This window comes from Phyllobates terribilis, unplaced genomic scaffold (assembly GCF_046119375.1).
Source record: "Phyllobates terribilis strain yellow unplaced genomic scaffold, ASM4611937v1 Scaffold_3__8_contigs__length_932513732, whole genome shotgun sequence".
NCBI lineage: Eukaryota > Metazoa > Chordata > Amphibia > Anura > Dendrobatidae > Phyllobates > Phyllobates terribilis.
This window is the reverse complement of record NW_027362763.1, coordinates 619285095-619312298: the sequence shown is the minus strand read 5'-3', so window position 1 is coordinate 619312298 and position 27204 is coordinate 619285095. Positions and strand designations below refer to the sequence as shown.

Genomic DNA, 27204 nt, shown 5'->3' with positions numbered 1-27204 from the left:
ACACTGGAGAACTTAAAGTGCATATCATAGCGAGCAGGGAGAATCATACATAACAAGTTACAACACATAACATTATGCACTGATGGAACTGCACCATCTACTGTCAGTTCAATGTAATGCCTCCAACACATGCTGTAAGTCTAGTCCACCCGTTCCCATGCACTAGATTTGCTGCTGATTTTCCACAGGGAAAAAATCAGCAGTGAATCTGCATTAAAATCCACATCCCAATGATGTGTTTTTTTTGTGCAGAATCACAGCAGATTTCTCCGTGTCACGTGGAAGAGGGAAATCTGCTGCAGACCGCATCAAAATCTGACAAAAGCCGCATGAAATGATGTATGGTTTGTGTACAGTGGTGGCCAAAAGTATTGGCACCCCTGCAATTCTGTCAGATAATACTCAGTTTCTTCCTGAAAATGATTGCAATCACAAATTCTTTGGTATTATTATCTTCATTTAATTTGTCTTCAATGAAAAAACAGAAAAAGAATTGTCCTAAAGCCAAATTGGATAGAATTCCACACCAAACCTAAAAAAGGGGGTGGACAAAAGTATTGGCACTGTTTGAAAAATCATGTGATGCTTCTCTAATTCGTGTAATTAACAGCACCTGTAACTTACCCGTGGCACCTAACAGGTGTTGGCAATAACTAAATCACACTTGCAGCCAGTTAACATGGATTAAAGTTGACTCAACCTCTGTCCTGTGTCCTTGTGTGTACCACATTGAGCATGGAGAAAAGAAAGAAGACCAAAGAACTGTCTGAGGACTTGAGAACCCAAATTGTGAGGAAGCATGAGCAATCTCAAGGCTACAAGTCCATCTCCAAAGACCTGAATGTTCCTGTGTATTCCGTGCGCAGTGTCATCAAGAAGTTTAAAGCCCATGGCACTGTGGCTAACCTCCCTAGATGTGGACGGAAAAGAAAAATTGACGAGAGGTTTCAACGCAAGATTGTGCGGATGGTGGATAAAGAACCTCGACTAACATCCAAACAAGTTCAAGCTGCCCTGCAGTCTGAGGGTACAACAGTGTCAACCCGTACTATCCGTCGGCGTCTGAATGAAAAGGGACTGTATGGTAGGATACCCAGGAAGACCCCACTTCTTACCCCGAGACATAAAAAGCCAGGCTGGAGTCTGCCAAAACTTACCTGAGAAAGCCTAAAACGTTTTGGAAGAATTTTCTCTGGTCAGATGAGACAAAAGTAGAGCTTTTTGGGAAAAAGCATCAACATAGAGTGTACAGGAAAAAAAAAAGAGGCATTCAAAGAAAAGAACACGGTCCCTACAGTCAAACATGGCGGAGGTTCCCTGATGTTTTGGGGTTGATTTGCTGCCTCTGGCACTGGACTGCTTGACCGTGTGCATGGCATTATGAAGTCTGAAGACTACCAACAAATTTTGCAACATAATATAGGGCCCAGTGTGAGAAAGCTGGGTCTCCCTCAGAGGTCATGGGTCTTCCAACAGGGCAATGACCCAAAACACACTTCCAAAAGCACTATAAAATGGTTTGAGAGAAAGCATTGGAGACTTCTAAGGTGGCCAGCAATGAGTCCAGACCTGAATCCCATAGAACACCTGTGGAGAGATCTCGGAATGGCAGTTTGGAAAAGGCACCCTTCAAATATCAGGGACCTGGAGCAGTTTGCCAAAGAAGAATGGTCTACAATTCCAGCAGAGCATTGTAAGAAACTCATTGATGGTTACCGGAAGCGGTTGTTCGCAGTTATTTTGGCTAAAGGTTGTGCAACCAAGTCTTAGGCTGAGGGTGCCAATACTTTTGTCTGGCCCATTTTTGGAGTTTTGTGTGAAATGATCAATGATTTGATTTTTGCTTCATTCTCTTTTGTGTTTTTCCTTGCAAGCAAATTAAATGAAGATGATAATACCAACGAATTTGTGATTGCAATCATTTTCAGGAAGAAACTGAGTATTATCTGACAGAATTGCAGGGGTGCCAATACTTTTGGCCACCACTGTATGTGCATCTATATATACTGTAGCACTACAGCAGCAAAAACACTAATATTCTGCCCTAGAGGAGTATAGACCATAGGTATATTATAGCTTAGGCCAAACTATACCCCGGGGTTTAAATTGGCCTAGGCCAGATTATACTCCTCTGGGCCAGAATATACCCCTGCTGCTGTAGATCAGATTTTTCACGCTTATAAGAACCATTGAGTGATTTACTCAAGAACAGGGCCCCGGACGTCACACAGGGGCCCCAGACGTCGCACAGGATTGAGTGATGTACTCAAGAACGGGGCCCCAGACGTCGCACAGGGGGTCCCAGACGTCGCACAGGGGGTCCCAGACGTCGCACAGGGGGTCCCAGACGTCGCACAGGGGGTCCCAGACGTCGCACAGGGGGTCCCAGACGTCGCACAGGGGGTCCCAGACGTCGCACTGGGGGTCCCAGATAACGCACAGGGGGCAGAGACAGCGCATAGGGGGGGGCAAAGAAAGCTCACAGCGGCCCTGCTCACTGTCTCTTCCCCTCCTTGCGCGCTGTCTTTTCCCCTCCTTGCGCGCTGTCTTTTCCCCTCCTTGCGCGCTGTCTCTTCCCCCCCTTGCGCGCTGTCTCTTCCCCCCCTTGCGCGCTGTCTCTTCCCCCCCTTGCGCGCTGTCTCTTCCCCCCCTTGCGCGCTGTCTCTTCCCCCCCTTGCGCGCTGTCTCTTCCCCCCCTTGCGCGCTGTCTCTTCCCCCCCTTGCGCGCTGTCTCTTCCCCCCTTGCGCGCTGTCTCTTCCCCCCCTTGCGCGCTGTCTCTTCCCCCCCTTGCGCGCTGTCTCTTCCCCCCCTTGCGCGCTGTCTCTTCCCCCCCTTGCGCGCTGTCTCTTCCCCCCCCTTGCGCGCTCTCTCCCCCCCTTGCGTGCTCTCTCCCCCCCCTTGCGCGCTCTCTCTCCCCCCCCTTGCGCGCTGTCTCTTCCCCCCCCTTGCGCGCTGTCTCTTCCCCCCCTTGCGCGCTGTCTCTTCCCCCCCCTTGCGCGCTGTCTCCCCCCCTTGCGCGCTGTCTCTTCCCCCCCCTTGCGCGCTGTCTCTTCCCCCCCCTTGCGCGCTGTCTCTTCCCCCCCCTTGCGCGCTGTCTCTTCCCCCCCCTTGCGCGCTGTCTCTTCCCCCCCCTTGCGCGCTGTCTCTTCCCCCCCCTTGCGCGCTGTCTCTTCCCCCCCCTTGCGCGCTGTCTCTTCCCCCCCTTGCGCGCTGTCTCTTCCCCCCCTTGCGCGCTGTCTCTTCCCCCCCTTGCGCGCTGTCTCTTCCCCCCCTTGCGCGCTGTCTCTTCCCCCCCTTGCGCGCTGTCTCTTCCCCCCCTTGCGCGCTGTCTCTTCCCCCCCTTGCGCGCTGTCTCTTCCCCCCCTTGCGCGCTGTCTCTTCCCCCCCTTGCGCGCTGTCTCTTCCCCCCCTTGCGCGCTGTCTCTTCCCCCCCTTGCGCGCTGTCTCTTCCCCCCCTTGCGCGCTGTCTCTTCCCCCCCTTGCGCGCTGTCTCTTCCCCCCCTTGCGCGCTGTCTCCCCCCCTTGCGCGCTGTCTCCCCCCTTGCGCGCTGTCTCCCCCCCTTGCGCGCTGTCTCCCCCCCCTTGCGCGCTGTCTCCCCCCCTTGCGCGCTGTCTCCCCCCCTTGCGCGCTGTCTCCCCCCCTTGCGCGCTGTCTCCCCCCCTTGCGCGCTGTCTCCCCCCCTTGCGCGCTGTCTCCCCCCCTTGCGCGCTGTCTCCCCCCCTTGCGCGCGGTCTCCCCCCCTTGCGCGCGGTCTCCCCCCCTTGCGCGCGGTCTCCCCCCCTTGCGCGCGGTCTCCCCCCCTTGCGCGCGGTCTCCCCCCCTTGTGCGCTGTCTCCCCCCCCCCCCCCTTGTGCCGTGTCTCCCTCACCCCCCCTTGTGCCGTGTCTCTCCCTCACCCCCCCTTGTGCCGTGTCTCTCCCTCACCCCCCCTTGTGCCGGTTGCATGGTATATAGTGTGATCAAGTTGTCAAGCACTTTCCAAGTGATGCTAAAATCTCTTGGAAAGTGCTTGTCAACCCGCATGCGGAAATGCATGTAAAGAAAGCTTCACATCCGCATGTCCCTGGCAGGAAAAATGCATGTACAATCCGCATGTACAATCCGCATGCGTTTTTTCTGCCAGGGAAATGCAGAAACGCTCAGGAAAAATCCGGAGCATTTCTGCATCGTGGGCACACAGCCTTACGATATTTATCTTTCAGGTTAGTTAAAGCACTTACTGCAGCATTTTTTTTCTTTCAGCCCTTGAGTGTTGCTGCCCTTAGTCTTAAACTTACCAGTCGCCGTCTTCAGCTCTTCCGGGTGCCGCTCCTGTCCACTATCTTGTGACCGCGACTTCTGACTGACCGGAAGTCAGAGGTAATAACACAAGCTCTCAATGTAGGTCTATGAGAGTCTCGTTCTGGCGTTGATCTGCTTCTCATGGACTTAAAATGAGTTGTGACCTCCGGATCGGCCAGCAAACACTGTAGCGATCCAGCAGAAAACAAATTGCTGGAGACCGACCAGAGCGGTGCTGAGAAGCAGCTGGTAAGCATAAGGCCACATGCACACATTCAGTGTTTAGTGAGTTTTTTACCTCGGTATATGTAAGCCAAAGCCAGCAATGGAACAGTCAGAGGAAAAGTGTAGTGGAAACACGTGCACCACTACTTGTCCTTCTTGTCACCCAGTCTTGATTTTGGTAAAAAGCTCACCAAAACCTGAACGTGTGCACGTGGCCTAAGACTAGGGGCAGGAAACTAAAAAAAGAAATGCTGGAGGGGTAAAACTTATACATTGATAGATTGGACTTTTATGGACACAGTGTTATCGCAGATGTGTATTTTTTTACATTTTGTAATATCTATATTTTTAATGGGCAAATAAGGGATGATTTAAATTTTTTTCATGTTTTTTTTAAAACTTGTTGTTTTTTGTTTTTTTACTTTTTAGTGTATTTATTAGCCCCCTTAGGTCATCTGAACCTTCATTTGTCTGATCACTTGTGCTATATACTGTAATACCTCTGTATAGAGCAAAAGTTGTCTTTGATGCCTAAACACAGCTGAGTTTCAACATAGATCTGTGATGGCAAGCAATAAGGGTCTTCAACAGACTCCCCGCTGTCATAGCAACCCATTAGAGTCACTGTATGCGACTGCAGACTTCTGAATCATTTCATTGCACGCAGCCCATGTTGTGAGGATTCTCCAGTGTTGACAATGAGAGTGGGTGGTCATGCGACTACCAATATTTGATTTCCATACTTCCGACCATACGCAGACTAGACGTGCGTGGCCTCACTCAGTACATATCTAGATGAAATGTGGCCGGAAGTATAGAAATTCCATACTTATGGTCATATGACTGCCCACGTGTCCGCGCACTCTTACTGTTAACACTGGGGAATCCTCACAGCGTGTTGGGATTCAAACGGTTATAGTCACATAGAGTGAGCAGAAAACTGGATAACATCTACAACTAGACTGAGGCTGCACTATTATGCGGGCTCAGTCTAGTTGTAGATCCTGTCCAGTCTTATGCTAAAAATGTGCAGTCACCCTGTGACTATAATCTTCTTATTCTAAACCTCCTTATAACCACTTATATGTCGCTGTCGCGATTTGAGAGCAACATTTAAGGATTTGCCACAGGGTGTCAGTTGTCATATACAGCAGTCACCTTGGGATTTTCGCCCACTGGGGGGCGCATTACACTTAATCCTCAGCACTGTGAGAAAGGATTAAGGTCCCTTAATGACCACCTAATAAGATGTATCGGCGGTTAACCCCTTTACAGCCTGTGCTGTATTAGTACGCAACAGGCTGTAACCCCCGATTCCTCTCTGGCTCCGGCGCTGAGCCCACGCTGAACCGGACACATGTTAGCTGATTCTTACAGCTGACATGTGCCCGCAACTGCCGCTGGTGGAATCGCGATCCACCCGCGGCTGTTAACATGTTAAATGCCGCTGTCAATCTCTGACAGCGGCATTTAACATCGCCGCGTCGGAAGCGCGTCACTTACCCCGCCCATCGGTGACCCCGTCACGTGATCGCAGGTCACCGATGCGTGGGCATGACAACCCTGGGTCTGCAGCAGACTCCAGTGGTTGTCATATACTGATCGCTATGAGAACTACCTAGTGGTCGGCGCTCATAGCACAGGCGCATTTCTGCTACATAGAGGTGATCAGCTGATCACCTCTATGTAGCAGAGGCGATTGGACAGTTGCTGCTTCTAGTCTTCTATGGAGACTATAGAAGCAAGCAAAAAGTGAAAAAAAAAGTTTTTAAAAATATTTAAAAAATTAAAAAAATCTAAAAGTTTAAATCACCCCCCTTTCCCCCCGTTCAAATTAAAATAATAAAAAAAAATCCCCACATACACATATTTGGTATCGCCGCGTTCAGAATTGCCCGATCTATCAATATAGAAAAATAATTAATCTGGTCGTTAAACGGCGTAATGAGAAAAAAATTCTTAACGCCAGAATTTCATTTTTTGGTCGCCGCAACGTTGCAATAACGGGCGATCAAATGGTATCAATAAAAACTTCAGCTCGGCGCTCAAAAAATAAGTCCTCACCCGGCCGCAGATCCCGAAAAATGGAGACGCTATGGGTCTTGGAAAATGGTGCCCTTTTTTTTTTTTTTTTTTTTTTTAACTAAATTTGGATTTTTTTTTCACCACTTAAATAAAAAAGATCCTATACATGTTTGGTGTCTTCGAACTCGTAATCACCTGGAGAATAATAATGGCAGGTCAGTTTTAGCATTCAGTGAACATGGTAAAAAAAATAATAAAAAAAAACATCTGTGGTATGGCACTTTTTTTTGCAATTTCACCGCACTTGGAATTTTTTTCCCATTTTTCCTGTACACGATATGGTAAAACCAGTAATGTTGTTCAAAAGTACAACTCGTCCCGAAAAAAAATAAGCCCTCACACGGCCATATTGACCAAAAAATAAAAACGCTATGGCTCTGGGAACAAGGGGAGCAAAAAACAAATATGCAAAAACGGAAAATCCCAGGGTTGCGAAAGCGTTAAGGACTGGTGTTTACACTTGTTACATGTTTTTCTGCCCATTATATGCTACAATAAACCCACACACTCACACACAGAAATACACACAGATACTCATATACACACACAATGATATACACACTCATACACACACACACTCATGTATGCACACAATGATGCACACAAATAAAAACACACTCCTAGATACACACACACTAACATACACATAGAATGATATACACACTTAAACACACACACTCAGATACACACATACTCATACACACACAGATACACAAATAAAAAAAAACACACACTCATACACAGAAAAACACACTCATAGATACACACACACATGCTCCTATACAAACACAATGATGCACACACATACAAACAACAAAAATGACCAGCACATCAAAAAGAAGAAATAGGTGTGTACAGGTGCTTAATAGGAGCAGCTACCTCCATATACAACTAACAAATAAAGCAGCACTCTGCAACGCTAAGTATGCGAACATGAAATGTATTGGGTTCAGTTGGATAAACACGTAGCTGGGCTGCGCTGCTGAAGTAAATCAATTTTTCAGAGATGATGATGAAAAGGCATTTTATTAACAACGCGTTTCAACGCCGTACTGGCGTCTCTTTCAAGTAAAAAAACCAAATGTGTACAGCATGAAAATGGATGGGTTATAAAGGCCCAAAATGGATGCCAGTTACATAGGGGACACCACAGGAACACTTAAACCAATGGAAAAATTAGGAAGTGGAGGAACGTTCAACTGGCAATTTCAAATAAATTAAAGTTGGGGGGGGGGACCATCCTTAATACTGATAACATGTAAACAGTTGAATGATTGCAATGCGGGAGAAGTGGGATAAGAACCCAGGATGGGGCAGTGAATAGAAGCCAGTGAGTGAATATTTAACAGGTGAGCCACCCAGGCAAATGTGGGAAAGGGGACGAAGGAAAGAGGGGAAATGCACATATAAATGGCACCACATAAATAAAAGACAAATTGTTGAGGAGAAGCAATTGGAGTGTAGGAGAAATGTGATTAGATCCTGGGATTTGGCAGTGTATGGACATCAGAAGGGCAACATTTAACAGAGGAGCCATCTAGATGGATGAGGTGAAGGTGGTACAGAAAAGGGAGCTATACTTAGAAATGAATAAAAAGGACAAAAAGTGTTGTAAAGACTGCAGTTTGGAGAGCAGGAGGAACCGGATTTGAACTCAATATGAGCCATTGAATAGGGGCCAGAAAGTGCCACGGAAGGCGTAATGAGACTAATGGGTGGAAACTATCAAAAAAAAAGAAGCGTTAAAAAGGGGGATGAAAAATGAAATGGGGATAATTTTCATAAATACAAAATCAGGGACAAGAATAATGAAACAATAAGCAGAAGATAATTTAAAAGAAAAAAAATAAAAATGAATTTTCAAGAATGGATAAATTGGCTCCAAGATCATGTGTATATTGATTATTTAGGATAAGACACATTGTGATATAGAATTAAAAATGGGGATATTAATAGAAATTAATACTAAAATAACAATCAGAAGGGTATTAAAATACATAACAAAAAGAACCTAGGAAAATACATAAGAAATAGGATCTCTGACCCTATGCCACGACTGTGAAGAGCTACGTGTTTATCCAACTGGATCCAATATCTCCTGGAGGATTTATCCACCAGCCACGGGGCAGTAGCAGCTGTTTTTCTTCATGCCTTCATAGGAGTTGTGCCTGTCACAACTCCATCAGGTGAGTGTAACCAGCACTCTCTTAATCTCCCTCCATAGGGTATCACCCTATTGTGCGCTCTGTTCCCCACATTTAGATCAACATGAAATGTATGAAATCTAAATGGCATTACTGCTCATGTGTACCTGGTAGCCACGATAAGGCGCCTCCTGTTATATCAGAACCCTGCCAATGTGAACCCCTCTCGTGCCTACCAGGTACACATGAATTGGCCAATTTATGCGCTAAGATTTCTCATTTATTTCTATTTTCTAGAGCAGTAATGCTATTCAAATTTCATATATTTCATGTTCGCATACTTAGCATTGCAGAGTGCTGCTTTATATGTTAGTTGCACACACACACTCTCATATACACACACAATGACATATACTCATACACAAAAAAAACACTCATAGATACATAGACACACACACACACACACACACACTCCCTGTCATGCTGGGCAGATCACCGCTTCCTGTCTCATCCTGCAGTGCTCCCTCTGCTCTCTGCCATCCTGTGACTTAAGCCCCTCCCCCTCCTGAGCCAACACTAGAGGCTGCTCAGCTAACTGACAATATACAGTATGAGACCCCACATAGCCTCCATATATAGTGTGATCCCCCCACAAAGCCTCTATATATACAGTATGATCCCCCCACATAGCCTCTATAAATACAGTGTGATCCCCATATAGCCTCCTATATGCAGTGTGAACCCCACAAAGCTTCCACATATACAGTGTGAGCTCCACATAAGTTCCTACAGTTGTGCTCAAAAGTTTACATACCTTGGCAGAATTTTTGCTTTCTTGGCCTTGTTTCAGAGAATATGAATGATAACAAAAAACTTTTTCTCCACCCATGGTTAATTATTGGGTGAAGGCATTTATTGTCAAACTACTGTGTTTTCTCTTTTTAAATCTTAGTGACAACCAAAAACATCCAAATGACCCTGATCAAAAGTTCTCATACCCCAGTTCTTAATACCGTGTATTGCCCCCTCTAACATCAATGACAGCTTGAAGTCTTTTGTGGTAGTTGTGGATGAGGTTCTTTATCTTCTCAGATGGTAAAGCTGCCCATTCTTCTTGGCAAAAAGCCTCCAGTTCCTGTAAATTCCTGGGCCGTCTAGCATGAACTGTGTGCTTGAGATCTCCCCAGAGTGGCTCAGTGATATTGAGGTCTGGAGACTGAGATGGCCACTCCAGAATCTTCACAATGACAGGTCGACTTGTCCTTGTGTTTTGGATCGTTGTCATGTTGGACCATCCAAGTACGTCCAATGCGCAGCTTCCGGGCTGATGAGTGTAAATTTGCCTCCAGTGTTTGCTGATAACGTGCTGCATTCATCTTTCCTTCAACTTTTACCAAGTTTCCTGTGCCTTTGGAGCTCACAAATCCCCAAAACATCAGTGTTCCACCTCCGTGCTTTACTGTAGGAATGGTGTTCCTTTGATCATATGTTGACCTCTCTCCAAATGTAACGTTTATGGTTGTGGCCAAAAAGTTCAATCTTGGTCTCATCACTCCAAATTACCTTGTTCCAGACGTTTTGAAGCTTGTCTCTGTGCTGTTTGGCGTATTGTAGGCGAAATACTTTGTGGCATTTGCGCAGTAATGGCTTTCTTCTGGCGACTCGACCATGCAGCCCATTTTTCTTCAAGTGCCTCCTTATTATGCATCTTGAAACAGCCACACCGCTATTTTTCAGAGATTCCTGAATTTCAGCTGATGTTATTTGTGGGTTTTTCTTTGCATCCCGAACAATTTTCCTGGCAGTTGTGGCCGAAATTTTTGTTGGTCCACCTGACCGTGGTTTGGTTTTTACAGAGCCCCTGATTTTCCATTTGTTAATCACAGTTTGAAAGCTGCTGACTGGCATTATCAATTCCGTGGATATTTTTTTTGTATCCCTTTCCTGGGTTATACAGTTCAACTACCTTTTCCCGTAGATCTGTTGACATTTCTTTTGCTTTCCTCATGACTCACAATCCAGAAACGTCAGTGGCTGGATGAAAGATGCAAGAGTCTGTCTGGATCCCAGAAACTCACTCAGCTTTTATGCACACACACTAATTACAAGCAAACAGATCACTGGTGAGGATGTTACCTGTAGTAGCCATTCAAATCCATTTGTATCAAATTCTGTGCATGTTATCAGGCCAAAATCACCAGGGTATGTGAACTTTTGATCAGGGTCATTTGGATGTCTTTGGTTGTCATTAAGATTTAAAAAGAGAAAACACTGTAGTTCGACAATAAATGGCTTCACCCATTTGGGTATGTAAACTTTTGAGCACAACTATATATACATTCAAATACCTCATACACATGATATAAAAAAAAAAAAAAAAAAACAACGCATACTTGCCTTGCACCCATTCCCCCGGCGTTCTTTTCCTGTCACCTGTGAACCGAGTCTCAGCAGCAACTTGCTGAAATGACGTTGTCATGTCTGCTGTTTCATATGCTGATTAGTGGAAGATGAATCCAGCGGCCCTGTCCTCCATCAATGTACTCACCGCTGTCTGCATCCTGAGGAGATTAAAGGCAGCTGTGGGAGGGCATGGTGTGGCATGTGGGACACTGTTTCAGCCCTTCAGCTGTGTCTGCAGGCCGGCCTGGAACAGCCAGAGGGCCGCAGTTTGCCCACGTCTGCTCCAGACCATCAGCTACTTGTACTCCAATTGGATAGTAAATTTAATGAGCTCACCATTTATTTATTACTTGAACTTTTTGCAGAGTCTCAGTTGAAGGATAATCCTGCCTTCTCAATGCTTAATGATTCCGATGATGATGTCATATATGGGTAAGTCCAGAACCTTATTCTCTTTCTGCCTCTTGTTATATATAGAACTTAATATTATATGGTGTCATCAATGGTACAAATCAAGAATCATGGAAGCACTATGATTCTTTTCCAAAAAGAATAAGAAGATTAATGGAATAAAGGCAGCACAAAACAGCACTACCATACAGTATAATAGGTTCCTGCATGATTGCCAGCTATTTCAGTTATGTGATTCAAGATGAGTGTGATATGTAGCTTAGTCTCATCTTATCAGTTAGATCAGAAGATGCAGTTCTTGTTCTAGTTGAGCAAGGATTGGCCAGTTGCTATTAACTCAAGGGTGTTCCTGATATGGGCATCTGCTGAAGTCTAACCACACTCAATCACAATATCAAAAATACTGTAAAACATTAAATGCTATCTCTGTACCCAATTTCATTGCCTTTACATATATTTAGATGATGTTACTCTGACACTACAGAATGTAGCTGGTATATCACAAAAATTCTAAACTAGAATGACCTCATGTTAGGATGCAATGTGTTACCTATCTTGTAGCACCGGTCCATCAACCATGTCCTTGGTTTGTGGCTACAAGACGATAGTCTAGAGCAGGGGTCCTCAAACTACGGCCCGCGGGCCACATGCGGCCCGCGGAGGACTTTTATCCGGCCCGCCGGGCTATGGGCGCCCTTCCCCCCGCTTGCTCAGGGCCCCGGCAGCCGGATACTTACCTCTCCCTGTGCCTCCGCAGATCCGCTGTCTTCCTGCTCTGCGCTTCCTGTGACATCTCAGGTCAGAGGGCGCGGTGACGTCTTTATACCGCGCCCTCCCGAGTGCCGTCACAGGCAGCGCAGAGCGGGACAACGCCGCCGCAACGCTGAAGTCCGGACACGAGTAGAGCAGCGGCAGCAAGTGAGAAGTGAGGTGAGTATTGGATTTTTTTTTTTTTTTTTTTTAATGTATGGAGGCATAGGTCATTATATGGGGGGGTGACATCCTGCATGGGGCATGATATGGGGGGTGACATCCTGCATGGGGCATTATATGGGGGGGGTGACATGCTGCATGGGGCATGATATGGGGGAGTGACATGCTGCATGGGGCATTATATGGGGGGCTGACATGCTGCATGGGGCATTATATGGGGGGCTGACATGCTGCATGGGGCATTATATGGGGGGCTGACATGCTGCATGGGGCATTATATGGGGGGCTGACATGCTGCATGGGGCATTATATGGGGGGGTGACATGCTGCATGGGGCATTATATGGGGGGTGACATGCATGGGGCATTGTATGGGGGGGTGACATGCTGCATGGGGCATTATAAAGACAGGGGAGTTATATCCTGCATGGGGCATTATATGGGGGGGTGACATCCTGCATGGGGCATGATATGGGGGGTGAAATCCTGCATGGGGCATGATATGGGGGGAGAAGGGACATCCTGCATTATAAAGACAGGGGAGTGATATCTTGCATGGGGCATTATATGGTGTGAGAAAGGGACATCCTGCATGGGGCATTATATGGGGGGTGGCATCCAGCATGGGGCATTATAAGGGGGGAACAGCCTGCATGGGGCTATATAAGGGGGGGAACAGCCTGCATATGGCATTATAAGGGGGAAACAGCCTGCCTATTGGGAACATTTACCTGCCTATTGGGGACCTATGCTGCCTATTGGGGACCTATGCTGCCTGTTGGGGACATTTACCTGCCTGTTTGGGACATTTACCTGCCTGTTGGGGACATTTACCTGCCTGTTGGGGACCTATGCTGCCTATTGGGGACATTTACCTGCCTATTGGGGACCTATGCTGCCTATTGGGTACAGTTACCTACCTATTGAAATACCGTTTAATTTAACTTTACTTGTTCTTCATTTTAAATATTGTATTTGTTCCTGTATTGTTTTTTTTTACTTCAAAATAAGATATGTGCAGTGTGCATAGGAATTTGTTCATAGTTTTTTTTTAAAACTATATTCCGGCCCTCCAATGGTCTGAGGGACCGTGAACTGGCACCCTGTTTAAAAAGTTTGAGGACCCCTGGTCTAGAGGACTGCCTCTTACCTGACTGCATTCGTGACTCTTTTGATTAGCCAGCTCGATACGATGTCACGTACGTCATACCACATCAATGACGTCATGCCAGGCTGGCTAATCAAAAGAAGGATTAGTGACTCCTTCAGGTAAGAGACGGTTCTCTTGGCTACCGTTCATGTCCATATTCTCAGGGCTTCCTATCCAAATCAAATTGCTCCAGCTCTATTATGCGTTTTTTGTACATACAACCTATGGCTTTAAATCCTTCACAACATCCCCCGTACATGTACATAGACAGCTGCTTATTTATGGAAAAGACCCATGGAGTCAAAATTGTCACTACACTTGAGGGGAGATTCTGCTCTTCTGGCACTTACTGGCTGTGTTTATGGAGTCCGCAAACTATTCTACGATAATTTGTTCTCCAAGAGTCAAATAGCACTCCTCCCAAGTCTTGCAATGTGGCTACACAGTACCATACACCATCATATGGGGTATTGCCAAGTTCTCCAGAAATTGTGTGACAAATTTTGGTGCTATTTTTTACCCACTTTTCTGCCTGAAAATGTAAAATCTGGGGCTAAAACAAAATTTTGGTGGTAAAATAAGTGTTTTCTTCAATGCCCAATGGTATAAAATTCTGTGATACACCCGTGGTGTCGATATTATTATTATTATAGCGCCATTTATTCCATAGCGCTTTACATGTGAAAAAGAGGGTATACATAGCAAAAACACTTACAATAATCTTAACAATACAAGTCAGCGACTGGTACAGGAGGAGAGAGGACCCTGCCCGCGAGGGCTCACAATCTACGAGGAATGGGTGAGGATACAGTAGTTGGGGGTAGAGTTGGTCGTGCAGCAGTATCGTGGAGCTGTGGTTACTGCAGCTTGTAGGCTTGTCGGAAGAGGTAAGTCTTCAGGTTTCTTTTGAAGGTTTCCATGGTAGGCGAGAGTCTGATATGTTGGGGTAGAGCGTTCCAGAGTAGGGGGGATACACGGGAGACATCTTGTATGTTATTGTGGGAAGAGGAGATAGAGCAGGAGATCTTGTGAGGATCGAAGGTTGCGTGCAGGTAAGTAACGGGAGACTAGGTCACAGATGTATGGAGGAGTCAGGTTGTGGATGGCTTTGTATGCCAGGATTAAGGTTTTCTACTGGATTCTCTGGGCAATGGGGAGCCACTGAAGAGATTGACAGAGGGGAAAGCCTGGGGAATAGCTGGGGGACATGTGAATTAGTCAGGCAGCCGAGTTTAGGATAGACTGGAGGGGCGCGAGAGTGTTGTAAGGAAGGCCACAGAGCAGGAGGTTGGAGTAGTCGAGGCTGGAGATGATGAGGGCATGCACTAGTGTTTTTGCAGAGTCTATGCTGAGGAATGCGCAGATGCGGGAGATATTTTTGAGTTGGAGTCGGCAGGATGTGGAAAGGGCTTGGATATGTGGTTTCAAGGAGAGATCAGAGTCCATGGTTACCTCGAGGCAGCGAGATTGCTTAACTCGGGAGAGTGGGCAGTCATTGACATTGATGGATAGGTCAGATGGGGGGGATGAATGAGAAGGTGGAAAGATGATGAATTCTGTTTTATCCAAGTTTTAGAAATCTGGCAGAAAAGAAGGATGAGATAGCGGACAGACATTGTGGGATTTTGGTTAGTAGGGAGGAGATATCTGGTCCAGAGAGGTAGATCTGTGTCTCATCAGCATAGAGGTGATACTGGAAGCTGTGAGACTCTGAGTTGTCGCAGGCCAAAGGTGTAGATGGAGAAGAGCAGAGGTCCTAGAACTGAACCTAGTGGGACACCGACAGATAGGGGGCGAGTGCGAGACTCTGAATGTCCTGTCTGTTAGGTATGGGGATATCCAAGATAGGGCCAATTCCGTGATACCAAGCGATGAGCGAGTCTGTAGTAAGAGGGAATGGTCGACTGTGTCGAAGGCAGATAACAGGTTCAGGAGGAGGATGACGGAGTAGTGTCACTTGGATTTGGCGGTTAGCAGGTCATTGGTGACTTTGGTCAGGGCAGTTTCAGTCGAGTGATGCGGTCGGAAGCCAGATTGTAAGCGGTCGAAGAGGGAACATGAGGAGAGGTGGGAGGACATTTAAAGGTGGACGTGTTGTTCCAGTAGTTTTGAGGAATAGGGGATAAGTGATATGAGGCGGTAGCCAGTCAGAGAGGATGGGTCAAGGGAGGGCTTTTTGAGGATGGCTGTGATTGAGGCGTGTTTGAAACATGAGGGGAAGACACCGGTTGTTAGTGACAGGTTGAAGAGGTGGGTTAGGGTTGGGATGAAGACTGTGGGAAAGTTAGGGATGAGGTGGGACGGGATTGGATCAAGTTCGCAGGTGGTGAGGTGTGACGTGGAGAGTAAAGAGGAGACTTGATCTTCTGTAATGGTGGAGAAGTGGGGTTTGGAGGAGGAAGGTCAGTTGATATGAGGAGGGGCTGTGGAAACTTAAGGGAAAATCTTTGTCTGATGGTGTCAATCTTCTGCTTGAGAATGAGGCAAAGGCTTCGGCTGAGAGGAGAGGGAGGAGGCGCTGGGGGACAGAGGAGAGAATTGAAAGTGTAGAATAGCTGTTAGGGGTTGTGGGACAGGGAGGATATGAGAGATAATAAGTAGATTTGCTTTGCTGCAGTGAGTGTGGACTTGAAAATAGTGAGGGATTGTTTGAATGCGATGAAGTGCTCAATGGAGTGGGACCTTTTCCATCTCAGCAACCCTGGAGGCCCGTCGCAGTTCTTGAGTAAGGATGGTGTGCCAGGGTTGCCTTTTGATTGTGCGAACTTTGGTATGTATGAGAGGGGCGACTGAGTCGAGAGCTGTGGCTGTTGTGGTGTTATATAAAGCAGCAGCAACATTTGCATCGTGTAAGAAATTTATGTCTGTAAAAGGGAGGAGGGATTCAGAGAGTGAGTGTAGGTCAAGGTGTTTGAGGTTTCCTCGAGGGTGTGCAAGTTTTTGGAGTGGGGATTGTGGACCTGAAGAGGACAGGGCAGAGAATGTAAGTAGGTTGTGGTTGGAGAGAGGGAGAGGAGAGTAGACAGGTTAGATAGGGAACAGAGGCGGGTGAAGATTAGGTCCAGTGTGTGGCCATCTTTGAGTGGCTGCCTAAGACCATTGAGCAAGGCCGAAGGAAGAAGTGAGGGATAGGAGCTTAGAGACAGATGAGTGGGAAGTGTCGATGGGGATGTTGAAGTCACCCATTATCTTAGTGGGGATGTCAGTGGAAATGAAGTGAAGCAGCCAGGTGGTGAAGTGGTCTGAAAAGGTGGTGGCTTGCCCTGGGGGTCGGTAAATGACAGCCAGTTGGAGGTTGAGTAGATGCGCACACAGTGCACTTCAAAAGATGGGAGTGTAATGGAGGGCGATAGTTAGATTTCAATGAAGGCGCAGGTATCTGACAGGAGTAAACCTACGCCTCCACCATGTTTGCAGTTGGGGCGGAAAGTGTGGGAAAGGTGGAATCCGCCATACGAAAGTGCGGCTGGGAAGGCTGTGTCAGAGGGGGTGAGCCAGGTTTCGGTGATGGTGAGGAAGGAAATTTTGTTAGTAATGAAAAGGTCGTGGATGTAGGAGCTTTCCATAGAGCTCCGGTTAGAGCAACTCGGGAAGTGGGGATAAGGTGGATGGGTATAAGGTTAGGAAGGCTGCGAGAGTTTGTGGTAGTTCGTGGATAGGAGGTAGAGCTGACTCTGGGGATGTGGTGAGGAGGGTCAGAATTTGGAGAGATGTCGCCGGCAGTGAGAAGGAGCAGAGAAAGTGTTAGCAGGTGGGAGTAGGAGAGAGCATGGGGTGGCTGCCTGTGTTTGGAGATACAGGATTGAATTTTGAGGAGTAGTTCTGAGGAGGAGGTGAGGTGAGTGGGGAGGATGGAGTGAGAGATGAAGAGTTCTTTACTAGGTATAGGGATTATTGGGCGTTAGTAGAAAGTGAAGGACTATAGGGGAAAAGGTGGAAGCTAACAAAAACATAGTTGAAAGAGAGTAAGTGGTCAAAGTGTGGGTTACCTGACTCTTGCCCTTATCTCCGAAGCCACTTTGCACAAGAAGAAGCGTGGACAACCCCACACGCGTGCACCCCTTAGGCAGCTTCTGATTTTATAGGGCAAACTATAGCATTAGGTGAGGGGCATTGTGGGAGCTGCTTGTGGCTTGCAAAACGCTTGGTAATCCGTGCCTCATGATCCCCAATGAAAATCTGCATGTTCTGTGCCCATTCTGCGGATTTTTCCGCAGTGGATTTTCCTTGAGGAAACATCCGCAGCATGTCCATTTCTGCATGCGGATTTGAGGTCCTAATGCATTTGAAAAAAATGCAAGTCAAATCCGCATGCAAAAACGCGTGTAAAATCCGCAAGCGTTTTTGACTGCCAAAAATATGCAGAAACGCTGCTGAAATTTTCTGCTTCATTTCTGCATCATGGGCACATACCGTAAAGCAACATTTTTGTGGGAAAAATGTGTTTTTTCATTTTCACGACTCAATATTCTAAAATTTTGTGAAGCACCTGCGCGTTCAAGGTGCTCAACACACCTCTAAATCAATTCCTTGAGGGTGTAAGGTGGCTGGTTGTGAGATAAGCTTGAAGTAATGCTTTAGTGCATACAGTACTAAAAGGGGTTAATGGACCATGACAGGTTGATTATGAGCAGCTGAATGGCTCTCACCATATCTCCACCCCTGGGTGTGATTTACTGGGTAAATTGAGTGCTGTTTGTCTCACACAGTGCTGGACATATGGAGGTTGCAGATCTCCTAGAGTAAATACCTTTGCTAAAGGACATGGAAGCTGGACTCTAAGCCAGGTGGGCTAACCAGCACTATTGCATGGACTTGTTACTTTGTTTTATCTTGTGCCAGACAAAGGCAGGATTTAAGTTTTCTGGTGACATGGTTTGAGGATTGCAATAAACCACGGTACCTGTGTTTACCTCTTTAAGAAGCCGAGTGAGTCGACCTACCACATTTGGTGCTAGAAGTGCGGGCAAGATCCCCAGGAAGCAAGAGCGACGGATGTGGACATACTGCATGCCTTGGGTGAAGGCGGCTGTAAGGATGGAAGATCGGTCAGACCAAATGGAGGAGCTGATCACGCACCTGGTCCAAAGCCAGCAGCAGCAACAGCTGGCACAACAGGAGACAAGTAAGCTGCTGATGCTACAGCAGCAGCAGAGCCAACATCCGCAACCGCTGATTGAATTACTCACAGAAGTGGTTCGTGGCATGGCGGCAGCTCCGACTCCAATGTCAGCTAATGATTTCTTTGTCCAGAAGGTGGTGAGGAGAGCCTTACAGAAAATGACCCTGGGTGACAACATAGAGGCCTTTTTAACCGTTTTTAAAGGGTCTCGATAGGGAGAAAGTCCTGTCAGAGCAGTGGGCGGAAGTCCTGGCGCCATACTTAACGGGGGAGCCACAAACGGCCTACTATGAATTGGCCTTACAGAACGCCAAAGAATATGCGCAATTGAAAACAGAAATCTTGGCGCGCTTGGGGGTGACAATGTCTGTCAGGGCACAAGGGGTCCACCGCTAGGCATATCACCGTGACAAACCCCTTGCTCCCAAATGTTTGATCTGCTGCATCTCGTTCAAAAGTGGTTACAGATGGAGTCCTCTACCCCAGTGCAGATGTTAGAGCAAGTTGTAATGTACCGCTTCATGTACTCCCTTCTGAGCCCGATGTGGACTTGGGTTGCCCAGGGAGATCCCCGGAACGCCGATGGCTTTGTCTGACTGGTCGAAAGGTTTCAAAGGATCGACGGTTTCTTGGGGAGGCAGAGGTTAAAAAGGGGTTGGGTGTCCTAAGTCAAAGGGGGCAATGGAGGTCATGCCGAGGGCTTGATCGGGGGGATGTAATTTGCTGGAAATGTCACGGGCCAGGTCAAATAGCTGCCCATTTTCCCCTCACCACCAAACAAATGGACTAGCATGGAAAGCCGGTGCTCATTCTATGCATATCCAGCTTGCAGTGTGGACTGTCCACCCAGCAAAAAGCCCCAAGCTTGTCCTCTAAAAGTGAATGGTCTACACATGACTGGACTACTAGACTCAGGGAGTTTGGTGACCCTCCTGAGGGCCACACTCCCTCTCCAATTGATCCCTGCGAAGAAGGTGGGCATCCGCTGTATTAATGGGGATGCTAAAGACTATCCGGTGGACAGAGTGGTCATTGAGACTGCCCAAGGTACTGAGTCCCATGAAGTTGGCATGGTCCAGAATTTATTGCACACAATTATCATAGGCCAGGACTTTGTTGTTTTGGGACTTGTGGGGGAGGGGCGAAGACCTCGCTTTCTCAAGTAAGAAACGGGATGGCCCTAAAAAAAAAAAAAAAAAAAAAAAAAAGTCTCACCAACCCCAGACTCTGACGGGTTTTCCTTCTGTGTAATGGGGGAAGATGAAGAGGTAGTATCTTCTGAGGCAGACATTCCTGAGATAGGGGTGACTTGAGAAAATTTTGGGTTCGCCCAACATAGGGACCGAACTCTACAGAAAAGTATTCAATTAGGTAACCGTTATAAACTGCATAGGCAGGAGTCAGAGGCTGACACCAGGTTTTTCTATTTCATGTTGAGTGGGGACTTATTGTACCGGGTTACTAAGGTCCGTGAGAAGGTAGTGGAACAATTGCTGGTCCAGGACCCTGTAGACAGAGAGTGTTGGACATGGCCCATTCACATGTCTTGGTTGGACAAAACTCAAGAAAGGGTCATGCCGAGGTTCTATTAGCCTGGATGTCACCGTGAAATCCTAATGTATTGCAAGTCCTGTCCTACCTGCCAGTTAAACGCTCCCACCTCTCACTTCCAAAATCTTCTCGTGCCACTACCTATCAAGGCAGAGCAAGAGAGGGACCCCGTTGAAACTCAATGTTGGCTGGTTAAGCGAGAAGGGGACATTGAAGAGGTCACAGTAGCCAAAACACTGTCGAAGGCCCAAAAGCTGCAATGTCAGGAATTGCTGCAACAGAACCGGAACCTATTTTCAGATTTGCGTGGTGTACAGATGTCCTAGAACACAAAGTTATGACGGAACTCCATGTGTGGGTAAATTCGAAGCCCCACCGAATTCTAGAGGCCCACTGAGAACAGATCTCCAAAGAAGTGAAGCGTATGCTGAATCTCGGGGTCATTGAGTAATCGAACAGCAGGTGGTCTAACCCGATGGAGAATAGAGATTTGGTATTGATTATTGGAAGCTAAACGAAGTCTCCAAGCTTGGCACATATCTGATGCAGCATGTCAATGAGCTGATCGAGAGACTTGGGTCGGCAAAATATATTACTACCTTGTATCTAACAAAGGGATATTGGCAAATCCCTAGGTCACAGGAAGCCAAGGAGAAGACTGCTTTCTCTACACCCGACCGTTGCTTCCAATATGTCCGAATGCCGTTGGGACTGCAGGGATTTCCGGCTACCTTCCAGAGGGCCATGGACCGGATCCTCTCACCCCACAAGAATTACGTTCGGCATACCTGGACGATATCGTAATCTTCATCTCGGATTTGGGAAGTCATCTGGGAAAGGTCCAGACAGTGTTTGACGCACTCAGGAAGGCGGAGCTCTCTTTAAATCCAAAAAAAGTGTCATGTTGAAAGAAGAGGCCAAATACCTTGGATTTGTAGTAGGTAGAGGCAAAATCAAGCCTTAGATGAATAACGTGGATGCAATCCAGAACTTGCCTAAACCACTCAAAGAAGGAAGGTGGGTCCTTTCTGGGAACCATGGGCTACTACAGGAGGTTAATTCCAAACTTTACCATGATGGCCGCTTTCCTGACAAAATCAGTCATGGCTAATTGGACGTCGGACATAGAGCCACTTTCAGTTCTTGAAAGGCCATCTCTATGTAAGCAGCCAATCCTGATTAACCCCAATTTTATGAAGGAATTTGTACTCCAAATGGACGCCTCAGAATTCGGACTAGGAGCGGTCCACACAAGAGATACACAGACATGAGCATCCTGTTCTCTACCTGAGTAGGAAACTGTTGGCATGTGAGAAAAATTATTCCAGATAAGGAATGCCTGGCCATAAAGTGGGCGGTGGACACATTGCAATACTATCTCCTTGGGAGAGAATTTAAATTAGTGTCAGACTATGGCTCTCTCAGGTGGATGAAGAAGGAAAAGGGGAAAAATGATGGTGTTACTCTCTGGTCTCTAGCCCTGCAGGATTTCAGCTTCCATGTAGAATATAGAGCCGTGAATTACATTAAAGTAATGCTTTAGTGCATACAGTGCTAAAAGGGGTTAATCGGCCATGACAGGTTGATTATGAGCAGCTGAACGTCTTTCACTACATATCCACCCCTGGGTGTGATTCACTGGGTAAATTGAAAGCTGTTTGTCTCACACAGTTCAATCTCCTAGATTGAATGCCTTTGCTAAAGGACATGGAAGCTGGACTCTAAGCCAGGTGGGCTAATCAGCACTATTGTATGGACTTGTTACTTTGTTTTACCTTGTGCCAGACAAAGGCAGGATTTAAGTTTTCTGGTGACGTAGTTTGAGGATTGCAATAAACCACCTGGACTTTAAATAGAAACTGTTCCTGTGTCTACCTCTTTAAGAAGCTGAGTGAGTCGACCTACCACAAGGGGTATAGTTTTCAAAATGGGATGACTTGGGGACAGGGGGTCCTACTGTTTAGGTACATCAGGGGCTCTGGAAACGCACCATGTCGTCCACTATATAATCAAGCCAATTTTGCACTTCAAAAGTTCAGTGGCGCTTTTTCTTTTCCGAGCCCTGCCATGGACCCAAAGAGTAGTTTTCTGCCACATATTGGTAGCGGCATATTCAGGAGATAAAGAAACATTTTGTTGGAAAGCTAAAATGTTAATTTTTTTACTTCCACATATAATTCCTTTGAAGCACCTAAAGCAGGAATGTCAAACTCAAAATACTCAGAGGTACAAAATTAAAAACTTGGACAAGGTCGCTGGCTAATCTTGATATTTATTAGAAAAATGTCTACAATTGAGTTAGTTTTTCCATATCAAATATAAGGATGAACCTTTTCATACGGAAACAAAATTAAAGGGGTTTTCCCGCAAGCATAGTATATTTTAATTAATAGATACTAGAATAAAATATACATATAATCATAAATGGGGCATAATGGAATAATATCATATGTTGTGTAAGAGCAGTAAAAAGCATATGGCTCAATGGCCTAATTTAAATATGTAATAACAAAGGATAAAAAACCTTGAATTAATAAAAAATACAGGTAAAGTATGAGGTCAACAAAAGTGGCCTTCAAACACAGTAGGATACCCCACAGTGAATTCCTCCACAGTACCCTCCACACGCATGGTTTGATGCTCCTACTGTGACCCTCCACACAGTGTAATGGGCCCCACATAGTCCTCCTTAAAGAATAATAAGCCTCACATAGTCCTCCATAGAGTATAATGGCCCCCACATAGTCATCCATACAGTATAATGGTCCCACATAGTGCTCCACATAGTATTATGTGTGCCACATAGTCCTCAGAATAATGGCCCCACATAGTCCCCAGCTTCGCGGGCCAAATATAATCACTCTGAGGGCCAGATTTGGCCCACGAGCTGGAGTTTGACATGTGCGACCTAAAGGGTTAATAAACTTCTTGAATGTGGTTTTGAACACCTTGAGGGGTGTAGTTTTTAAAATTGTGTCACTTTTGGGTATTTTCTGTCATATAGCCCCTCAGTCACTTCAATTGTAATGTAGTCTCTTAAGAAAAAAAAGGTTTTGTAAATTTTGATGGAAAACTGAGAAATCGCTGATAAACTTTTAACCCTTCTACTTTCAAGCAAAAAAATATGTTTCACAAATAATGCTGTGATGTGAAGTAGATGTGTGGTAAATGCCATATACAGTTGGTATGGAAAGTATTCAGACCCCTTTAAATGTTTCACTCTGTTTCATTGCAGCCATTTGGTAAATTCTAAAAAGTTCATTTTTTTCTCATTAATGTACACTCTGCACCCCATTTTGACTGAAAAAAAACAAATGTAGAAATTTTTGCACATTTATTAAAAAATAAAAACTGAAATATCACATGGTCATAAATATTCAGACCCTTAGCTCAGTATTGAGTAGAAGCACCCTTTTGAGCTTGTATAGCCATGAGTCGTCTTGGGAATGATGCAACAAGTTTTTCACACCTGGATTTGGGGATCCTCTGCCATTCTTCCTTTCAGATCCTCTCCAGTTCTGTCAGGTTGGATGGTGAATGTTGGTGAACAGCCATTTTTCTGGCTCTCCAGAGATGCTCAATTGGGTTTAGGTCAGAGCTCTGGCTGGGCCAGTCAAGAATGGTCACAGAGTTCTGAAGCCACTGCTTTGTTATTTTAGCTGTGTTCTTAGGGTCATTGTCTTGTAGGAAGGTGAACCTTCGGCCAAGTCCAGAGCACTCTGGAAAAAGTTTTCATCCAGGATATGTCTGTACTTGGCCGCATTCATGTTTCCTTCAATTGCAACAAGTCGTCCTGTCCCTGCAGCTGAAAAACACCCCATAGCATGATGCTGCCACCACCATGTTTCACTGTTGGGATTGTATTGGGCAGGTGATGAGCACACGTAACGCTTAAAATTATCACCAAAAAGTTCTATCTTCGTCTCATCAGACCAGTGAATCTTATTTCTCATAGTCTGGGAGTCCTTCATGTGTTTTTGCGCAAACTCTATGCGAGCTTTCATGTCTTGCACTGAGGAGAGGCTTCCGTCGGGCCACTCTGCCATAAAGGCCCGACTGGTGGAGGGCTGTAGTGATAGTTGATCTTTCTCCCATCTCCCTATTGCATCTCTGGAGCTCAGCCACAGTGATCTTGGGGTTCTTCTTTACCTCTCTCACCAAGACTCTTCTCCCACGATTGCTCAGTTTAGCTGGGCGGTCAGGTCTAAGAAGACTTCTGGTGGTCCCAAACTTCTTCCATTTAAAGATTATGGAGGCCACTGTGCTCTTAGGAACCTTGAGTAATGCAGAAATTCTTTTGTAACCTTGGCCAGATCTGTGCCTTGCCACAATTCTGTCTCTGAGCTCCTTGGGCAGTTCCTTTGAGCTCATAATTCTCATTTGGTCTGACATGTACTGTGTCTTATATACACAGGTGTGTGCCTTTCCAAATCAAGGCCTGTCAGTTTAATTAAACACAGCTGGACTCCAATGGAGTATAACCATCTCATGGAGGATCACAAGGAAATGGACAGCATGTGGCTTAAATATGAGTGTCTGAGCAAAGGGTCTCAATACTTATGACCATGTGATATTTCAGTTTTTCTTTTTTAATAAATTTGCAAAGCTTTCTACATTTCTGTTTTTTATTTGAGTCAAGATGGGGCGCAGAGTGCACTTTAATGAGAAAAAAATGAACTTTTTAGAATTTACCAAATGGCTGCAATGAAACAAAGAGTGAAAAATTTAAAGAGGTGTGAATGCTTTCCTTACCCACTGTACTATTTTGTGTGATATATCTCTCTGGTTTAAGAACATAAAAATTCAAAATTTGAAACTTGCAAAATTTTCATCAAAAGTCAGATATTTTCACACATAAATACAAAAATATTGACCTTAATTTGCCACTATCATGAAGTACAGTATGTCACAAAAACAATCTCAGAATCATTGTAATATGTTGAAGTGTTCCAGAGTTGTTACTTTAAGGGGTTAAAAAAAAAGTTTTGTGGATCAAAGGCCTCAAAGTATCCGATGCTGATACTTTTCTACAATTTCTGTAAGTAAATAAAAATGCTTAAAGCCTATGTTAACATGTAGTTTTTCTACATTATTTCTTGCAGAAGTGACTATGAAGAGATGCCTCTTCAAAATGGACAAGCCATTAGAGCCAAATATAAAGAGGAGTCTGATAGTGACTAAGAGAATCCCATTAGATGAGTGCCTTCAACAGCGGGAGCAACCATTCCTCGCAAGGGACTATTTCGATTTTACACCTTGGTTACCATGGGATGTTGCTGTTTTCACACAGGACTTTTTTTTTTCATTATTAAAAAATGAAGCTGTGCAGGATGGGATACAGGAAATATCTGCGATGAACCACTCTCTTTTACCTGAAGCAACAGACCTTCATCTAACAATTGCTTGGTATAAAAAAAAAAAAAGGTTATCACTGGCGTTGATTTTTTTGTTGTCATTCTTCCCTCTCTATCTTTTTTTTTTCATTCCTAAAGCTTTGCAACTCTTGAAATTCTTAAACGAAATCTGTCACAAAGAAAACCCTCCCGGACCACTGTAATAACTCCATAGGTGAAAAGACGATGATTGTGAATATATAATTGTTATTTTGGTACTCACTTGTGGTCCCTCACTGTAGGCTTGTTGCTTAATGCATACCCCAGCCCTCAGCTGGGTGCTAAAATGAGGAGGGCTGGTTCGTCAGGGCACGGGCTTACTGGATAACTCATCCTGAATCCACAGCTTTTTACATACACAATCAGCATTCCTTTTAGGTGGGAGTTTGGGGGTCTCCATGGTAATAGTTTCCCATTTATAAAATGTGGTTGTATATTATGGTTCATTTATCACTTATAATATTTTCTGATTGGCAGCTACTTATGTTATGCTCATCTGTATTGTATTTCTATTTTGTCAAGGATACATGAAGGAAATACTTATGCATCTCACTAAATTAGAATATCATCAAAAATGTAATTTATTTCAGTTCTCAATACAGAAAGTGAAACTTTTCTGTATTTTCATTTACAAACACGAATATTTACAGTATAAACTGAAATTTGTTCACACTTATCTTTTATATTAATCACTGAACTATTATTTAGTTATGACCTTTGTCTTACAACTGCTTTACATCTGTGTGACATGGAGTCAACTAAAATCTGACACCTGCAATAGCAATTGCTTCTCACTAAATTAGAATATCATCAAAAAGTTAATTTATTTCAGTTCTTCAATACAAAAGGTTAAACTCATTATATAGAGTCATTACAAACAGAGTGATCTATTTCAAGTGTTTATTTCTATTAATGTTGATGATTATGGCTTACAGCCAATGAAGACACAAAAGTCATTATCTCAGTAAATTAGAATACTTTATAACCGCTTGAAAAATATTTTTAAAATCCGAAATGTTGGTCTACTGAAATGTATGTTCAGTAAATGCCCTCAATACTTATTCGGGCTCCTTTTGCATCAGTTACTGCATCAATGCAGCGTGGCATGGAAGCGATCAGCCTGTGGCACTGCTGAGGTGTTATGGAAGCCCAGGTTGCTTTGATAGCCGCCTTCAGCTCGTCTGCATTGTTGGGTCTGGTGTCTCTCATCTTCCTCTTGACAATACCCTATAGATTCTCTATGGGGTTATGGTCAGGCAAGTTTGCTGGCAAATCAAGCACAGTGATACTGTTGTTTTTAAACCAGGTATTGGTACTTTTGGCAGTGTGGACAGGTGCCAAGTCCTGCTGGAGAATGAAATTTCCATCTCCAAAAAGCTTGTTGGCAGAGGGAAGCATGAAGTGCTCTAGAAGTACCTGGTAGACGGCTGCGCTGACTTTGGTCTTGATAAAACACAGTGGACCTACACCAGCAGATGACATGGCTCCCCAAACCATCACTGATT

At 45.3% G+C, this 27204-nt stretch overlaps 1 protein-coding gene across 5 annotated transcripts in view; it reads left to right on the top strand.

The window, feature by feature from the left end:
- The window catches only part of TMEM181 (transmembrane protein 181), a 393500-nt gene extending 367160 nt beyond the window's left edge, over positions 1 to 26340 (top strand). For 3 of the 5 annotated variants that reach the window (XM_073671506.1, XM_073671508.1, XM_073671507.1), the window contains 2 exons: positions 11506 to 11572; positions 18556 to 18985. In XM_073671506.1, coding sequence (XP_073527607.1) covers positions 11506 to 11572; positions 18556 to 18970 — 482 coding nt within the window. In that variant the 3' untranslated portion in view covers positions 18971 to 18985. Of the gene's footprint in view, positions 1 to 11505; positions 11573 to 18555; positions 18986 to 25408 lie in introns of those variants that run through there. The other 2 variants (XM_073671509.1, XM_073671510.1) reach the window with 1 other exon arrangement.
- The last annotated feature ends 864 nt before the right edge of the window (positions 26341 to 27204 follow it).